Source organism: Myotis brandtii, unplaced genomic scaffold (genome assembly GCF_000412655.1).
Source record: "Myotis brandtii unplaced genomic scaffold, ASM41265v1 scaffold484, whole genome shotgun sequence".
In the NCBI taxonomy this organism is placed as follows: Eukaryota; Metazoa; Chordata; class Mammalia; order Chiroptera; family Vespertilionidae; genus Myotis; species Myotis brandtii.
In genome coordinates this window covers 598,256-617,345 of record NW_005368491.1, presented here as the reverse complement: position 1 = coordinate 617,345, position 19,090 = coordinate 598,256, and the positions used below count along the sequence as shown (strand labels likewise).

Below are 19,090 nucleotides of genomic sequence, written 5' to 3'. Positions count from 1 at the left end.
ACCGTAAGAGTAGCGGGGAATAAAGTTGGAAGAGGGAAGAGGCCCCTTCTCTGGACACCAGCCCGCGGAGGTCAAATTAGCTACATCACCCGCAGCACACTTTCAGGTGTTCCCATTTTTTCTGAAATTGATAAATGAATAAAACTCAATGAGTAAGACTTTTTCTCCTTTTTCTATTGGTCAGAGACATCTTTCTCTGGACCCTTATGTGTTTCCCACACTGGGACACTCAGGTAGAGAGTTGAACTACTGGAGAAACTCAGGTCAAAATTTGAAGGTTAGAAGAAGTGTTTCAAGAAAATATTTTTTCTAACTTTGATTTTTTACCTATTTATTCCTTTTGATTAAATTAACTAATTCCAGCTGGCCAGTTGCCTACTTAGACTCAAACAAGAGGAATGAAACATCAATAATTACATTTTGTTTCTGTTGTTTAAATAGCTAAACTATAAGTAGATTTTTCTCCCAAGCTGTCCTGTAATTTGAAGGCATAAGATTTCTTCAAGTTTAAGAAAAAAATAAAAAAACAAACTTCTCTAAACAGTGACTTTTTTTACTGCCTCCTTACCTGTCCCTTTATCCTTGAAGTAGTGGGTCTGCCAACACAGGCCTCTTCCGCTCTTTGAAAGTGTAGAGCCAGTCTTATTTTTCCAAGAAGATGCTTTCTTCCTGGGCATTTAACTGGTCTTCATCTCTCTGGAACATTCTTCACCGCCCCAGTGCCTGAATACACACTTGGTGCCTTTGGGCGGGTCCTGACTGTGGACATTACCCACTGGGAGTGGCCTGAGATCGCTGATAATGGTCCCTGAGCTCTTTTTTGGGGAGGCACGTGGGGTGGGGTCTGAAGTGGCCACCATCACTGAGAGCAGGAAGCGTGCCCCTGAGGTCCAGGGGTGGGGAAACCTCCTTAACTCCTCCGCAAGAGCCCTTATCTCAGACAGGGCCTTCGCCTTCCCTCAGGCTCTGTCCTGCCTTGTGTCACTTGAGACGATGACAGATCCTGCAAGAATTACATGCACTCTGTCAGGGAAAGTGTCCCTTCCCTCCAGTCCTGTGGGGCCCCTCTTGTCTCTCCGTCCCTATCGCTGCTCCTGTCCTCACGCCCGGCCGTGCCACAGCCCTTAGAGCCACTCTGGTGCCCAGCTGTCCCTGCTCCCTCCTGACGTCCTTGATTTCCCAGAGACACTGGAGCCTGTGACCACACACGCCTTTTCGAAGCCCTCCTCTCATTCTGTGCCTTCCCTGGACTTAACACCCGCCTGGTGTTCTACCTGTCACACCTCTTCCCAGGCTAGGGAACCGCTCACCTGTCTTTGTTCACCCTGAAATGTTCCTGCCCCAGCTTTCTGTTATTAGACACTTTTTGATCTCATCAGGTCATCGTATCGATGCCCAGACTTCAATTCCAATGTTAATACGGATGATTTTTCAATGGCTCTCCAAGCTCCAGGCACAAACATCTACCTGCCTACTAGACATACAGCCAAGGCTTTTGCGTGCTGACCTGCACACCTCTCTCCTGTTCCCACTGTTTCGAGCTTCAACAAGTCATTTGTAAAAATTACATATGCACCATATTAAAATGGCTTCGTTTCTAAGCCACTTCATGTTGCCTTCATGTCACTCTGGTTATTAAGGTAGGGTCCGCAGATGTCATGCAAGCAGAAAAACTGGAGCATTTGTAGACACTGCAGAATTATCTTTCTTTAAATAGTTGCACGTAGCACAAAGGGTTTCTGCCAGTGTGACGTGTCACCTAATCAAAGGTTTCAGCCCAACTGCATACACCCATGTCTCTTAGAGAAGAAACTGGTCAAAACCGTCATGCTGGGACACGTTGAGACCCTGTGTTAGAATTATCGATGGAGAATGGACAGTATTCTGGGGAATATCTAGAAGCCTGAGAACATAGGCAAATAATTAAACACCCACATCCATACAGCACTCAGTATACAGAGCACATTCATGTTTCAGCCTATATAATTTCATAACAGTCTCATGAAGTAATGGGTCAATATCATCTTCATTTTACTGGTTTTTAAGGAAACAAACAGCTTTGAAAAGTTAGATGGCATTTCCAAGTTCACACAACTCACAAGTGCGGTCGCTAATGAAAGTATCCTGTCTGGGTGTGATCTGTGCCCATTCCTCTTGAGGCACTTATGCTAAGAAAATAGCTGCAATTGGAAATGCATGCATTTCAAGTGAAGAAAATATGCATCTTATAATTGAGATATCTCTGCATTTCTTTCTTCAAAAGTCCTTTTAATGCATCTCTCCATAGTATGAACAAAAGGGCAACTAATTCTGCTCCCTCGACCTTTCCAATGATCTTCAACTGTTGGTATGAAATTGCAGCGAGGCGCCAAATCACAAGGCTCTGGAATATGTCATGTTCTTCACGCTGCCCAGATTGCCATAAAAGTCCCACACCGCACGTGGTTCCCTGCAGTTGAGTTACTGCTCGCTGATCTTATCGAGCAGGCAATGGACAGGGTTTTACTTTGCCATTGGTACTGAAGATCATTGAGATTCTCAGAGCCTTAGGAATTTAAATCCGCTTGGCTTTACTTAATGTTTCAAAGCACTGTTTTGGTAGAAGGAAGAGAACTGGAGTTCTCCACAAACAAGGCATTCTGAAGGAGACTTTAGTCAAGCTAAATGTTGAGATCTAACCCACAGTCACGTAAAATGCTCTACCTTTCTCTAAGATTATTTTTTTTCTTAATACCTTTGTCAAAACAGCAGAAACAGAGCTTTAGCTGTTAAATCATGAATGTGTTTTTTTTTCTTTTAAACATAATAAGTTTATAAGAGATCTCAATACAGGTAAAACTACCCTGAGGTAGAAATTTGATTTGGAATGAAAACCAGCTTTTCATCTATGTGTTTTTTGTCTGTGTATTCAGTTTATATACAATAGGACTTAACCAAACTTTTTGAGGTGGCCAATAGCTTTGCTCTTACATCACAATGAAATGTACATTGGTGCCCCTTTCTTGCCCTTTAAAACAATCTAGGTCTCCCAGCCCGTATGGCTCAGTGGTTGAGCATCGTTGACCCATGAATCAGGAGGTCATAGTTCGATTCTTGGTCAGGGCACATGCCCTCTCCCTTCCTCTCTGGAATCAACTAATATATAAAATAATTTAGGTCTCTGAAACAGTTCTTCTCCTTGAACACATTGGTCTATTACATCTCTGCTCTATAATCATTAGTTGATTATCAAAATCCTAATATGCTTTGTAACAGTGACATGAGGTAAGCATAGGACCTATTGATTAATTGATAAAGGATATTGATGTTCTGCCTATGTTATGCAGCACTCTACCTGTTCATGAAGAGTTCATCTCACTCTTTGTGGACTCCAACATTTACCATACCATGCTGTACAGCATCTATATAATTGTTTCTCTTTTTGTCCCTTCTTTGTAGTTGTTTGAAATTACAGTGCCTCTCTCTCAAGGCCCCAAACCAGTCACAGTCAGTTTTGCTAATCACACTTCCTGCCGGTGCATGTCCAAGCTGGATGTTTACAGACAAGTCCACTCAATTATTAGACGCTCCCTGCCAGCAACATTGCCACAGTGAGTATGAATCAAGTTTACCTTCTCTGCCTCGTCTTCTAAGGGAAAATTGTGTTCGAGTAAATAGTTTATTAAAAGCCATTTTGTGAAGTTTTCTATAGCATTCTTTGCATTGAAATACAAAAGAAGGCAAACGTAATAGTGTGCCCGGAAAATGAAATTAAGCTGAAACAGGGAAGCCCACTTGATAGACACAGTAGCTCACAAAACAAAAGAAGTATTTCTGTGGAATCACACACATCCCGCTCATATCCAACTAGCAGTAATTCAGATACAGCACTCATAAAGTTAGGTGTGCCAACTCATAAACGATGTTCAAGCCCAAAACATTTAAGTCTTAATGAGATTCTGGTCCAAAACAAAAAAATAAATTATCTTTTGTCTATTAGCATCCAGTTGCTTTTCTTCACTCTCAATTATTTCTTCTCCATATACCTCTTCATATTTCTATTTCAGCAAGAATTGAATATTGATTAATTACCTGAAAGAATTTTCTCTTACTATTACTTCAAAACAACATTCAAACTGACACGTGTTATTCAGATTCCCTTCCCATCCTGCTTTTTTGGTTTGGTAAGTGGTAGCATATGCGTCATGTGATCAGACAGAAGGGAATTGAAACCAGATTATTTGTATCATCGAATACAGATGAGAGGAGAAACTCAGTAAATACTTATGGAATGAGTTATATGTAAATATATGTGTATGTGTGTGTGTATGTACATCGGAAGGAAATGAGGCAAAGCCACACTGAAGACTATTAAAATGCAAAGTAAATATATTGTGTCAAACAAAATTTGGGAAGTGTCACATGTGTATGTGTGTGCCTCTGCCATGTTCTTCCTGGACTGCGTCCAGCCAATGACTGAGCACAGCATGGGGACGACACTTGGCCCATTTCTGTCGGATTCCCTTTGCTCTGTGGCTCTCCATTGGCTGGTCCAGATGTCTCAGAGCTGCACTGCTCCTCGTCTAGGTTTCAGACCTGTATGAGAATGCTTTTCCCTCCTTCATCGCCCATCTTTCACTCAATACATCTATTCTGGTTTCATTTTGGTCTCTCCTTCCCGGAGGACCAATTGACATAGAGTGTTTGCATGTGTGCTGGCTTGGGGTCAATTGGTAGAGAAAGTCAAGGTATACTCTTCAGTGGTTCTCAACCTTCTGGCCCTTTAAATACAGTTCCTCATGTTGTGATCCAACCATAAAATTATTTTCGTTGCTACTTCATAACTGTAATGTTGCTACTGTTATGAATCGTAATGTAAATATCTGATATGCAGGATGGTCTTAGGCGACCTTTGTGAAAGGGTTATTCGACCGCCAAAGGGGTCGCGACCCACAGGTTGAGAACCGCTGCTTTAGTCCATATTATTCATCACAATGTTCTTTGAGACCTTGCACTCACACAGTGGCCGTGAATTACTTCTTTTCCTTATATCTCACCCAAACACTATTGATTATTGGGGGAAGGGAGGCATATCTGCTCCAACCTACATTCATCCCCATCACCGCCATCCTCACCACTTCGTTCTGCATGGATTTCTGATTTAACGCAGTGGTGTCAGTACCGGTTTTCTTGTACCAGATATGTCTCCAGTTCCTAGATCGTGTGACAGGTAAGCTTTAAAGGCACCGTGTCATTCATCGGACCAGGAACTGGCAGCGACCTTTAAAGGCTCAAAGAACTGAGCTCAGGTTTCCCCCTCCAGTCTGGCATCCTTCCTTCTGTGTCCCACTGCTCACACATCGGCACCTCACCAAGTCTGACTCTGATCACCACCCTCACTTCCTGCTCTGCATCTCCTTTCCATTCTGGCCTGGTCCTTTCTCTGCTGCCTTCCCGATGCCTCATCCCCTCCTCAGATTCAGGGGGGGGAAGGCCTTTCTCCTGCACTCATCTCCTCCAAATACTGCGGCCACCTTTGCTTCTTGCATACCCGCGGCGATGACTGCATTTACTTGGCCCTCGCCTGCCTGGGTTTCTAGGGTCTGTACATGAGGCAAGGACTGGACTGTGAGAGGCAGGTTTGTATCCTCCATAGTATCCAGCTAACAACACTGAAGAGTAATCGAGCCATCACTGTACTTTTGGCCCTTTGAGTACATTGTCTGTCTCAGTAACCACCAAAGTCAGCTATGACGTTGGCAGTAGCATTAGCCTTATCCTACAGATGAAGCAGATTTGTGGGCTAAACAATACACTACACTATCAACAAGTGCTTGTTAAATAAAACAGCTTCTTTATCTCTATCCCATATCATTTGCATATTTTACTCATGTTTTCATTATTTCGAATTCACTAGTTGAGGCGAGAAGAGACAAAAAGAGTAAAGAGACCTTGGGCCTGAGAGTAAGCCAGATGTCAGCTTGAATGCGGGTCCACCACTCATGAGCTTGTGGGACTGGGTATTTCGTGTCTCTGACCCTCAGTTTGCTTCTATATAAAGTGTCAAAATGTAAAGAGAATGGAATGAACTACTGAATAGGTGCAGGGCACTGATGCTGCTTGCGTAGCTGCAGCTGCGTGTGGCCCGAGAGGCGCGCAGGAGTGCGTACATCTCACCAAGGACGAACTTTTCCTTCAAGTCCTCCAGGAACCACTAAGAGATTCGTGTAGGGGTGTTACATTTACATGGTATATTATAGAAAGAACAGCCTGGTGGCAATGTAGTTGGTGGATTAGAGGAGCAAACAGGAGGTGAGAAAATTGGAGAGGAAGCTTCTGAAATAATCCATCAGAGAAATAATAAGGGTGGGAACTGAGGCAGTGGAGACGGGATGGAAAGAGAAGAGGTGGAAAGACATTGGAAACAGAAGAAAGTAGGGCTTAGGAACTAGGTGTGTGGCATAACAGAAGTTTCACTGATAATATTTAAAAAGACAGGAAGGCGGGTTTGAAAAGAGTTTAGTTTTTACGTGCGCAGTGTGAGTATTTGCAATATCTGAAAGAAATTAAAGTGACCATTCAGCAGGCAGTTGGGTGTGGGGGTGGGGCGAGGTTGCTCATTTGGTGGCTACCAGCATATCATTGGTAGTGAGAGCAATTGGAAGAGACAAACCCAACCAAGGGAAATACAGGACGTAGCAGAGAAAATAAAACCATGGGAACATCAATATTTAGAAACTGTTCGAGAAATGATTGTCTGTGCAGGAGACTGAGAAAGAGAAGGCAGAAAAATGAGGGGTAAAAACTGAGAGAAAGATATGACAAAATTCCAAAGATCTTACAAAAAGCCGACAGAGTTCAAGGAAAGAGGAAGTGGTGAGAGGATCAACTGTTAGGGGAAAAAAAGCCCAGGAATGGCCAGGACTGACTCATTAGCTGAAGGACTTGGAACGAAGATAACCTTGTCATTTACTGATAATCTACCACCCACACAGCACAGAGAGAGTGTGTGAGGAAGTAGGAGAGAAAATGAGAGAGGCGAGACTGATTCCCAACTAGATATGAAAGGCAGAATCATCAGCGTTAAGTAACTTTCTCCAACATCCCGCAACCGAAAAGGAGCACTTCAGAGACGCAGACTAATCAGCGTTAAGTAACTTTCTCCAACATCCCGCAACCAACCGAAAAGGAGCACTTCAGAGATGCAGACTAAGGTTGGAGTCAGTTCATTCCTTAGGGTTTGCAGTCATGACTGCATTTTTAACTTAAGTTAAAAAATTCAAACATTTATTACAGAACAACAGAAACAAAAATGACCTATTTCTCCACCCCAATTTAAAATTTAACAAATATTTCCTTCGTATTTACTTACAATATAATCCAACGATCCAAGTCAGCATTCCTTGTCCCCCATGCACAGAGGTACTCACTCCTCTGAAACTGTGTTATTTCCACTCATGCTTTTCTGTTTTTATGGCATACTAGAGGCCCAGTGCATGGATTCGTGCACTGGTGGGGTCCCTCAGCTTGGCCTGAGCTCTCTCGCAATCCGGGACCCCTCAGGGGATGTCAGACTGCTGGTTTCGGCCTGATCCCCGCAGGCCCAATCCAGACAGGAGGGAGCCTGATCCTGTGCGTTGAGCGTCTGTCCCCTGGTGGTCAGTGTGCATCATAGCAACCAGTCGACCAGTCGTTCGGTCGTTCAGTTGCTTAGGCTTTTATATATATAGATGGGTGAGTTATTGTGCCACAAGAGGTTACATAGCACAGCTCTGAGTGTTTAACATTTTTTATGTTAAAATGGTGACATTACCTTTTTTTCTCTAAGCAATATGTTTTATAGACTTAATCTTACTGATGTCTGCAGGCCTACTGTGTTCATGGGTGGGAAAGGGAAGTCAATATATTTACCTATGATTCTCAGCATAGACCCACTTTACCAGTAATTGCAAACTAATTTGTAAGCATGTTAATATGTTCACCCATTAATATTCATAACTTGCAGTTCTAATAGGACAAAAATGCTCTGGAGATTAAGATAAATGAGATATGATTGTGCTAAACCTATCCACCATGAAATCATTGCCTTTCATTCTAATGACAGTATTTTGGAAATTGTGTCTCTATTTTCACATGAGAAGCTTTAAATGCTAAGCAGTTGTGACTCACTTTTAGATCAAGGAACTTTTCTAGGAAATTATGAAAATGTATTTCACCCAAATATATGTTTCTTTCATTAAGTTGTATGTAGCAGAATTTCAAATTTCAACTTTGAAATATGTGTTAACATTGATGAGTAGTAGTTTCTTACTTTTGGTAGCTTCGGAAGTCATATTGTTCTAGAAATTTAAGTTTTAAGAGTATTTTAAATTAAAATATTTATTTTACTTTGAGCAAACCATAATTAGCAATATAAAGTTTAAGTGGGCACAGTGTTTGAAATAGAACATAATTGAGTGTTATTCTGAAGGCTGTATTTTTATTCAACATAAATGTGCAAAAAACTAAAGAGTTAATGTAGCCAGATCATATGAAATCATTATTTAATTCTGTCAAACTTGATTCCTTGCTTTGTATGACATTCCCAGAAACATATTTCTACAGTTATCCCTACATTCGTTTCTACACCCAGTCCATACTTTCGAGTTTATATTTTTGAAGATGCTGAAATATTATAGAGAAAACTCTATATTTTTTCCTCACTACATGCTAGGAAATTGTTTTGTTTTTGTACCTACTTAGGATGAACAGTTGTGTATCCATTTTAAATGTAAGCACAGACATTAACACATATGCCTACAGTTGGAAATCTCACCTTTCACCAGTCTTACTTGGGCTAGTGATTCGGATTATTCTTGACACCTCTTTGTGCCATTTTAATAGCTTAGGTAGGTATTTTGTCACTTTTCCAGCTGTGACTAAAAAACAAATATATTTGACATTGCCGCCACAGACATGCATACAGACACACACACACACACACACACACCCCACACATGGGAAAAGGGGAGTTGTGTGTGTGAGGGGTTGTATATTAATATTCACACATATATATTTGTATATGTACATTACTTATAATAAAATATGTATGTGTATATATATATATCATTGAAATACAATTGCAGAAAACAATATCACATGCACTCTACTAATTTCTATTTTATTACATGCCATTCTTTTACATTGAAAAATGCATTTCCCAACTCATGTGGTTAATTTTATGATCCACGACTGGGTTACAACTCCCAGCTGGGAACACAGTGGCTGAGGTCATGGCAGCTTCAAGCGCACGTTGGCAAGTTCTAGCTGTGACCCCACAGCACTGTGCCAACATGGGGGTGTGTCACTTACACCACGTCAACACTGAGGCAGCATGGCCACGATCGACTTGCACTTACAGAAGAGTGACATGAGTTTGGTTCAACCAGGATTAACTGCATTGCTGTTATATAGCTAAACATAACTGCTGTCTTATTTGATGGAGGAATACTCATGTTTTGAATAGAGAGGTAAATAAAAAACAACAATGATACTGTTTTGGAAAATGGATAAGCACTGTCTTTCACGTGCATCAATATAGGTTTGTGATTAGCCTACAAAATAGCAATAAAAATACGTAATGAGCAGAGACTTGCTCTTGGGAATACCTGAAGTTATTATGCAGGTATAACAATCTTCAGGAAATAGTGTTAAGTGAAAAATCAAGGTTTGGAATCTATGGGAGGATATCATCTGTGTAAGAGAATGAGATAAAATGCATGCATACATGCATATATACATACATGTATACACACCTACATACTTATTTTCTTTCATTTGCAAAAGGAAACTCCAAAGTCATAAATCAAACGCTAAGAAAAAGAACTTAATGCTGTTTAGCTTTTACCAAAACAAATAAGATGAAAGGAAGGGAGGAAGGACTAACACTACAAAACCCATGGTTGTGGATACCATTGTGGTGGGGAATAGAGTGGGAATTTTGCATTAATGGACCTTGACAGTATGGGCATCTGTGCTTCCGAAAAGCAGTCAACAAGGCACAGGTGTAAGAATGCTTCCTGGAGAATCCTTGGAAGAGGCCAAGGTGGAAGCCACTTCAATAGCTGTCAACAGGGGGCTGATGAAGTAAATGATACATCCTGATAGGACTCCTGTGCAACCTCTACGGGTATTGGAGCAGACCCTCACAGCCTGTCCTATGAGATGGACTGTTCAGTAGAAAGGAACTTTTGGAGTAAAAGGCTTGGTCCCATTTTTGCACAAATGAGGACGCTATGTGATTGCACAGATCAGTGCATCGCCGTAAAGAGGCGGAAGCCTGGAGTGATTCAAAACCATCCCCCTCACGGTGCTCACCTCTGGGATGAGAGTGCCACAGCCCATGGGGGTGGAGGTGGTTTGAGAGGGAACATCCACATTTCATTTCCGATGTTCTGGCATCATTTTGGAGCACTTTTACATGTCTGTATTGATGTGACACAGAGGTAAGGAAAGCGATGACCCCGTCTCCTTGCCAGTTATGCTAATGCCCCCTCGGTCTGTCTCCCCCAGGTGCCAGGCTGCCAACAAAACCTGCCCCGCCAACCACACGTGGAACAACCACATCTGCAGGTGCCTCGCTCAGCAGGATTTCATGTTTGCCTCCACTGCTGGCGACGGTAAGAGCGTGGTGGCTTTGGAGACTAGATGCCAGGGCTCTCTCTTGTGATCGGCACGCACTTTCATATCAGATCCACATGCACGATGTTCAGGTCGTGAAACGCACTAGCTCACTACGCGATGGGCCCTTGCTTGCCTCCCATTGGTATTGCATGGACCGCTCCTGTAGAGGCACATACCATGTTCGTGCACAGCCCTGTAATGAACAACATGCCAGGGAAGGTGCTGTCGATGCTTTTATTGCATAACACCACCCAACCCCGAGTGAGGTGTAGTAACCATGTCCCGCCTGGTTGTCTAGACGCGGCCGATGGATTCCACGACGTCTGTGGCCCCAACAAGGAGCTGGATGAAGAGACGTGTCAGTGCGTCTGCAAAGGGGGGCTGCGGCCGGCCAGCTGTGGGCCCCACAAGGAGCTGGACAGAGACTCGTGCCAGTGCGTCTGCAGAAACAAACTCTTCCCCAGCTCGTGCGGGCCCCACAGGGAGTTCGACGAGAGCACGTGCCAGTGCGTGTGCAGAAGAGCCTGCCCGAGAAGCCAGCCCCTCAACCCAGCCAAGTGCGCCTGTGAATGTACAGAAAACCCCCAGAAGTGCTTCCTCAAAGGGAAGAAGTTTCAGCCTCAGACGTGCAGGTGAGCAGTCGTCAAGAACCGTGGGTATTTCTCTTCCTGGAAATCGTTTTCTCAACTAAACACAGTTTTCTCAACACAAACAGCAGCTGCTGGTTGCTATTGTGGAACCCGTAAATTCTGGAAGAGTTGTTCTGATAGGTTTCAACCAATGCCAGACTTTCAAGGCAAGAAAAGAGGCCTGGAATGCACACCAGATCCAGGCTCAGAGTGCACTCTGAGTCCTTGTCCCAGAAGCTGAGGTGGTGGCTCTCCACCCAAGCTAGACAGGTGCATAGGACAGTCACCTGGGAGCATTTTCCAAATGCAGCCAGGCCCTGGCTGGTGTTCTCAGGGGTTAGAGCATCAGCTGCTGCATGAAAGGGTCTTGGGTTTGATTCCTAGTCAAGGGCATGTACTTGGGTTGCAGGTTCGATCCCTGGCCTCTTAGGTGCATGTGTAGGAGACAACCAATCTATGTGTCTCTCTCACATCAGTGTTTCTCTTTCTCTCTCTCTCTCTCCCTCCTTCCATCTCTCCCTGCCTCCCTCCCACTCTCTTTAAAAATCAATGGAAAAAATGTCCTCGGGTGAGGATTAACAACAACAAAAAACATACAACTGGGCAGTGCACACCTGCCTCCACCCCAATTATGATTCCATCAGATGAGATTTAAGACAACTGTTCTAAGTGCAGAAAATTGTGTCCAAAATTTACAAAGGATAAGACATTGACAATTGCTGTAGAATTGTATCTAGGCATAAAAATATTTAAGCTAAGTGTTTAATGGAATTAGAGGAGTAAATTAATATGATGTTAGAGGTTACTCAAGACTCCTTCCTTAAACCTTGAGTCTGCTCCCTCTTCACCAAGAAAAACATGACGCTTTTGGACCCGAATCCTTTCTGTGTGAGTCCTGAACTTGGTCCTGTCTATCCTGAGAATAAGGTGGTCGACTACGGAAGCCAGATTCGACGTTCGACATATCCTCCCATGTTCCTTCAACATTGCTTCACCCATCATGCCTCTCTCTTCCTGACCTTTACACCTTAACTCTGTTGTCCTTTCCCCTCAATTTATAAAAGCTCCCAAATGTCTTCTGTCTTACAAGTGTGTCCCTATGATGCTGAGCTCTCCACCGAGATCTGTCCTCCTTGCGAAAGATGCTCAAGGCCAGGCCTTCCATATTTGGGTCCACCTCTTTCCTTTATTAAAATTTGAATTATTACATTTATTGGTGTGATGTTGGTTATAAGACTATATAAGTTTCAAGTGTATAATATTATAACACGTCACCTGCACATTGCATTGTGTGCTCATCACCCATTGTCTCGTCTCTTGCCATCACCATATATTTTACCCCCCCACCCCCCATTCCCCAGCCTCTCTGATAACCACACAGTCACCTCTTTCATCTCTAAATTTTCTTTTTTTAAAATATATTTTAATTGATTTCAGAGAGGAAGGAAGAAGGAGAGAGAGATAGAAATATCAATGATGAGCTAGAATTATTAATTGGCTGCCTCCTGCACGTCCCACACTGGGGATCAAGCCCACAACCCAGGCATGTGCCCTGACCGGGAATTGAACCATGATCTCCTGGTTCATAGGTTGATGCTCAACCACTGAGCCACGCCGGCTGGGCCATCTCTGAACTTTCAACCAACTAATGGGGTTTGTGCCCTAGAATTCCATGATTTCTGTTTAAGGTATCAGTACACTCTGAATTGCCAAATGCACTGGACAACTTGGTCTTTCTGTAAGCAGCCCTTTCTGTAGCTTTTCTTTAAGCTCTATTCCTTTTCTGGCTGACATTACATTGCCCTCTCCTGGCATCTCTGAGTTTGCTCTTCATCACTTTCACGGCTCTCTTCTTCTCTTTCATCTGCTCTTCGCAGACGGTGATGACGCCCTTTCAAGGATGACTATGCACATGACTCCACGCTTTCATTCCATCTATTTACAGTTGCGTTTCTGCATTGATGTCATCAGTACTCTCTTCCTCAGTAAACTGAGTGTCCATCTTTTTGTTCTCAAAAGTTCTGTGCTCTCATTTTATGCTATATTTGAAGATCGGTCTACACTAGCATTTTAGCTGCTGCATAAGGAGATTCACTGAATCTACAGATATAATTGATGACATATTTTTTCATTATTGTTTCAGAATGCCTTACTGGAACCATTTTTTTCTCTTTAGAATATCTTAAGCAATAACTGTATTGAAATTTTACTCACATATCTCTACTCAAATTACCAGGATACTTTAAAAATGCAGAATATAAATATCAAATCTTATGGAGCCATTTTGTACATTGAGTCTTCTGAGTGAACTTAATTAGTATGTATTTAAAAAGCTGAAATTTTATGCTTATAAAGCCTAACCAGTAATCATATTTTTTTCTCTAGAATTCTTTTAAGTTAGTAGAAAAGATGTGTATCATTGTATTTCTCTTAATAGTATACATGCTTCATAAAGATTTTTATTTACTGAAACTCTCCCTATGTTCACTTTTCTAGGGGTGTAATTCCAGGTTTCATGTATATATTGAAGCAAAAAATAATAATTTATATTTTGAAAATATTTACACCCATTTTCTCTTAATACTTTTATTCCAAAAGTGTAGTGGGCAGCATATACATGCTTTGGTCCACTGCCTTATTCAGTAACTTTCATTGCTCATTGAGAATTCTGTCTTTTTATGTAAGGAACAACAGTGGTCTTATAAAATTGCATTTGTATTTAGAAGTTTAAAAAATCACATTTTAACTAGATGAGCTTCCTTTTCTAAAGCACAAGAAGTGAAATGATAGCATCAGCATCACATGTGTAGTTTTTCTGCAGTGCACTGTGGATTTCCATGGCAGGCCATTTGCATTCTTCCCTGGACACCCATCCCCATTCCCACATGTTAACCAAACTCATATGCCAAAAAAAAAAAAATCATCTTCAAAGATCTCTCCCATTCCTCAGAGCAACAGGGCTTTGGATGGGATTAGTTGCTTGATCATTAATTTTTTCACCACTGCTGGAAACTGGAAGTCCAGGGGTGGCAGAGAGGGGCCCCCAAGAGAAACTGTCCCTCCCTTTGCACATGGAGCCGAGGTGGGGAGTGGGGGGGGGGTGAGCCCCCACCATGCTCACAGCTGCAGGTCCCGCAGATGGGAGTGAGGGTGGGGCTGCCCCTGAGGACCACAGTCCTGCCTGCAGATGGCTGGCTTGGGTCCTTGGGTCCCTTTGAAGCCCTGGTTCCCTAAAAGTCTCATGCTTATGTGGTCACCCTGAATCAGCAGACCCGGAACAATCACTTCCAACATTTCCTCCTCATATACGAAGCAGAGAGCACTTCAAAAACACCGATGCTGGCAGTGTCTCACTCTTCCATTTGTGACATCAGCAACCCAGACACTCTGGAGGGTGAGGGTCCATTCCCCTCAAACTGTGTGATTGTAAGCACAAACTAACAATTTACAAACCTGTAAACCTACTGTTATGACAAATGAGTAACTTCATTCTAGTTTAAAATTTAGACTAACACAAAAGTGTGTTTATAGAATAACGAATTCCTCCCCTTGGTCTTTTATGTATTTATTTATTTAATATATTTCTTATTGTTGATAGCATTACAGATATCTTCTGTCTCCCCCCCTTTGCCCCCCTCCTCCTAGCCCCTACCTATCCCCCAGGTCTTCACTATCCAATTGCCAGTGTCCATGGCTATGCATATCCTATATAATAAGAGGTGAATATGCAAATCAACCGAACGGCAGAACGACCGGTTGCTATGACGTTCACTGACCACCAGGGGGCAGATGAGCAATGCAGGAGCTTCCCCTGGTGGTCAGTGCACTCCGACGAGGGGGGGGGGGGGCGCTGCTCAGCCAGAAGCCGGGCTCACGGCTGGTGATTGCAGTAGTGGTGGTGGGAGCCTCTCCTGCCTCTGTGGCAGTGCTAAGGATGTCCCACTGACGGCTTAGGCCCGGCCTAAGCCGTCAATGGGACATCCCCCAAGGGTTCCCGGACTGTGAGAGGGCGCAGGCCGCGCTGAGGGATCCCCCCACCACCACCAAGTGCACGAATTTCGTGCACCAGACCTCTAGTAAGTATATAAATTCTTTGGTTAATCTCTTCTCCCCACAACCCCACATCAAGGTTTGTCAGTCTGTTCCATGCTTCCATGGTTCAGGTCTTATTTTGTTGGTCCATTCATTTTGTTCATTTGATTCCACAACTAAGTGAGATCATGTGATATTTGTCTTTCTCAGTTTGGCTTATTTCACTTAGCGTAACATTTCCCAGGCCCATCCATGCAATACTTGCAGCTGTAAAAAAGAGGGATCTCTTTTCCTCGCCTTGGCCTTTAACGAGAGTGTGTGTCTCTGTTTTCCTAGTTGTTACAGACGGCCGTGTACAAACCGGCTGAAGCACTGCGAGCCGGGCCTCGCGTTCAGTGAGGAGGTGTGTCGCTGTGTGCCCGCGTACTGGAAGAGACCACAGTGAACTGAGATGGGACTGTTTCCCGTCGTCCCGTTTCTGCCATGGCAGACTGTGCTGCCCCTTTAAAACTGTCTGTGGACAGAGAGATGTGTGTGGGGCCACGGTGACAGAGACAGCGGTCGGTGGGTGTTTCCCGAGCCACGTGGATAACGTCACGGAAACGGGCCCCAGCTCATCTGCAAAGACCTCTTATAAACACTGGTTTTCTGCCAAGGACCGAACAGCCGAGGTTTTTCTGTTGTGATTTAAAAAAAAAAATGACTATATAATTTATTTCCACTAAAAATATTGTTTCTGCATTCATGTTTATAGCAATAACAATTGGTAAAGCTCACTGTGATCAATATTTTTATATCATGCAAAATATGTTTAAAATAAAATGAGAATTGTATTATAAACTGCTGAGTGCGGTCTATTACCATCATCCGTTGTAAGTAGAACTTGATATTATGGACCATTCACCGTCCCTAACCCCCACCCTTTTTCTTTTTCTCTAACCAGATGTCAGACTGGGCTTGTGATAAAAATCTAAACCTACAAAAGAAATGTTCACAAGGATAACAGTTGCTATTACATTTTAATCTCAACATTTTCATGAGTATAAACATTTTAGCACATGATACTCTTGAATTTATAACCAAATGAATCGATAAAGAACATACCATCTAAAAAGGCGGTCTGCTTATTAACATCCATGTGATGGAGTTATTCCGGGCACCGGGAGCACTTGGACTTCTAACTCTGGGTGTGCTCTCTCTCTGGATCTGGTGAGTCATTTTTAGTATTGATACATTTTTAAATACATTAATTTTTTAGCTAATGCAAAAAAAATATATCTAAGTTTTGAATGAGCCCCTAAGGCTATGTAACTTGATACAACAGCTGTTATAAGTTATCAGCTTAAAAGTCATCTAAACTATGTGTTGACAATTAGTTTCTCAGAAGATACGGGTAAGCCAAAAAACCACTGGGCCAAATATTAAAGCGCGAAGCATGCCAGAAAAAAAGACATTTGACTTGTCCCTGGAGATGTAATCATTTTGGCCAAAAGCAGAAGTGACATGGGCAAAGACAAGACCTTGCCGGTGGTACTCAGACAAGTTTATATGGACCATAAAAACCTCACTTCCCTCCATGGTAATAACAGATTTTGTGGTGCCAGCTAAAGAGGTGGACTGGAGAGAAAGCGAAACAATTCTGTGGAGTATTAGCAAGACTGACTCAGCAGAAGCTAAAAGATACAGCGAAAATGCCCGTAAACTGGCCTCGAGCCTCCACACCCCAGGCGGGCAATCTGCAGGACGAAGACGAGAAAACACTGGGTGTTTGAGGCACCAGTGTCTACATGGCCATCTTGGAAGTTTGTACACAGAATTGTATGCCCTGAAACCTAATGCTGTGTCCTTAGTTGAAAAGACTCGAGGGGAAAAGATATTTTTTAAGCGGCTGTATAAGCTTTAGCTTCCAGACTTTTTTTTTTTTTGGAAAGGGGTTTTGACATTGGCTGACTGATGGAATGAAACAGATTCCAGTATTAGAATTTCTAAAAATAGCTTTGTTCTCTACATCCACGCTAACTCCAAACAGAAGTGTGGGTGGCGGCCACGAGACGGCCCGCACTGGCATACCCAGGGTGCATCTCTCCGAGGGAGGCAGGCAGGGCCGGCTCTGTCTTCCTCCGGGTGGAGACCCAGCTCCGAAGGACTAGTCCCAGTGGGTAAGAGGGAAACACACGCACAGGCGATGCTGTAGGGCATGGCCAGTGGTCATGGCACTCCCACGTGGGGAAGGTCATGCTCACCTCGCAGGGGGGGCCACGCTTCTGTGCTTTCACTGGCAGGTTTATCAAGGGCTGCTGTTTAGGGACTTTGCCTTTTGAACTGAAGATGAGCATAGCCAATCACTTCGCTATGGTAGAAGAGAGACATTGGCGAGTCTGGTTTTCATGTTGATAAATTCTAGAAAGTTCTGAATAAATCCAATTATTGTATCAGAAAAATGCCTTCAGTACACCCGAACACTGTTTGAGGGAGTCAGTGATACTTTATAAATTAATACCGGTTTTCTCTGTCCTTGAATCTTTTGTATATGGGATTTTTTTCAAAGGGGAGCAAGTGTTAACATGCGTAAGTGCAGTTGGAAGGTTAGAGGGGTTGAGGGTTTGGAAATCTCTCTCAAAACCAGAGCTTCACATGCGCTTTCCTCTTCGCTCCACAGCTAACAAGCCGGTGCTGGGAAAAGCCCCGGGGATGGAGGGACCCTGGCGGGAACCACAGCAGGTCCTTATCCTGACTCCTCAGCGAGTGCAGCTTCCTCTCAGGAAGGAGCGAGTGGAGCTAAATGTGTGTGAAACCCCCCCCTCCCCCGCCCTCACTGGTACCAGGCTGGTGCTGGGCCACATCCAGGGGCCTCTGGTGGGAGAAGGAAAACACGGAGCACTGCTAAGAACTCGGGGAGGCCCCGTTCTTGAGAATAGCGACCCATTAAGAGGAAATATGAATCTTTTAAACATGTTTTATGTAAAATTCATAAGTAAAGTACCTCCCGTAACCATAATTCTAACTAGTCTAGACAGCTCAAAGCCTCGAAATCGTATCAAAGGGGACACCTGTGGAGACTTTGGAAAATGTTTTTCAACTGCTGATAAAAGTACCTATGTTGAAAAAATACAGCAACGAGACATTTCATATAAAAGCAAAAGTTAAGGCTGCGCCTGCTCCCGAGCCTGGGCCAGGTGCGCCTACACTTACTGCACTTGGTCCAGACCAGGCTGTGGATGCAGAGCCTGAGTTCTGATGACCTGGCTTCATTTCGTCTCCACCTGGTGTCACCGGCTGACCACACCGGGCCTGGTGTCCACAGCCTCTGAGAACAGAGGCCAGGTGCCGAGGCTGCTGGGAGCTCACCCACGGGCTGACCACGCATTAGGCTTGACAAGACGTGGCTGTCCACACTGACACAGTAACTGTGGATTAGGTAGAAAGGGTGGTGACACACCCATACAAACGTCCTTTAAATTCACAAAATAATGAGTAGCTGGACTTCACAATTGCCTCAATCAAAATACTTAATTTTATGAACACAATGCACACACACTTTTAAAAGGAAAAAAGAACTTTCACGTGTGCTCTGCACACTGCTCTGTCTCACTTTGGAACACTAGTGCGTTGTTAAAGCTGTGACTTTTTTTTCCATCATTTTAAGGCAGCTGCACATTTTCTTAATCTTTTTAAAAATTAATTTTGCTCTATTTCAAATGTGCAGATTTCAGTTAAGTAGGAATTCTGTTTGAGGATATTAGTAGGAATGCAACTAGGTGGCTGACAGGGTCATTCAGTGTGAAAAA

General features: G+C 43.3%; 1 protein-coding gene across 1 annotated transcript in view; it reads left to right on the top strand.

The window, feature by feature from the left end:
- VEGFC (vascular endothelial growth factor C) overlaps positions 1–16,136 on the top strand; it is a 28,282-nt gene extending 12,146 nt beyond the window's left edge. The window contains exons 4-7 of the mRNA XM_005876298.2: positions 3,439–3,590; positions 10,531–10,637; positions 10,940–11,273; positions 15,639–16,136. Coding sequence (XP_005876360.1) covers positions 3,439–3,590; positions 10,531–10,637; positions 10,940–11,273; positions 15,639–15,747 — 702 coding nt within the window. The 3' untranslated portion in view covers positions 15,748–16,136. The remainder of the gene's footprint in view (positions 1–3,438; positions 3,591–10,530; positions 10,638–10,939; positions 11,274–15,638) is intronic.
- The last annotated feature ends 2,954 nt before the right edge of the window (positions 16,137–19,090 follow it).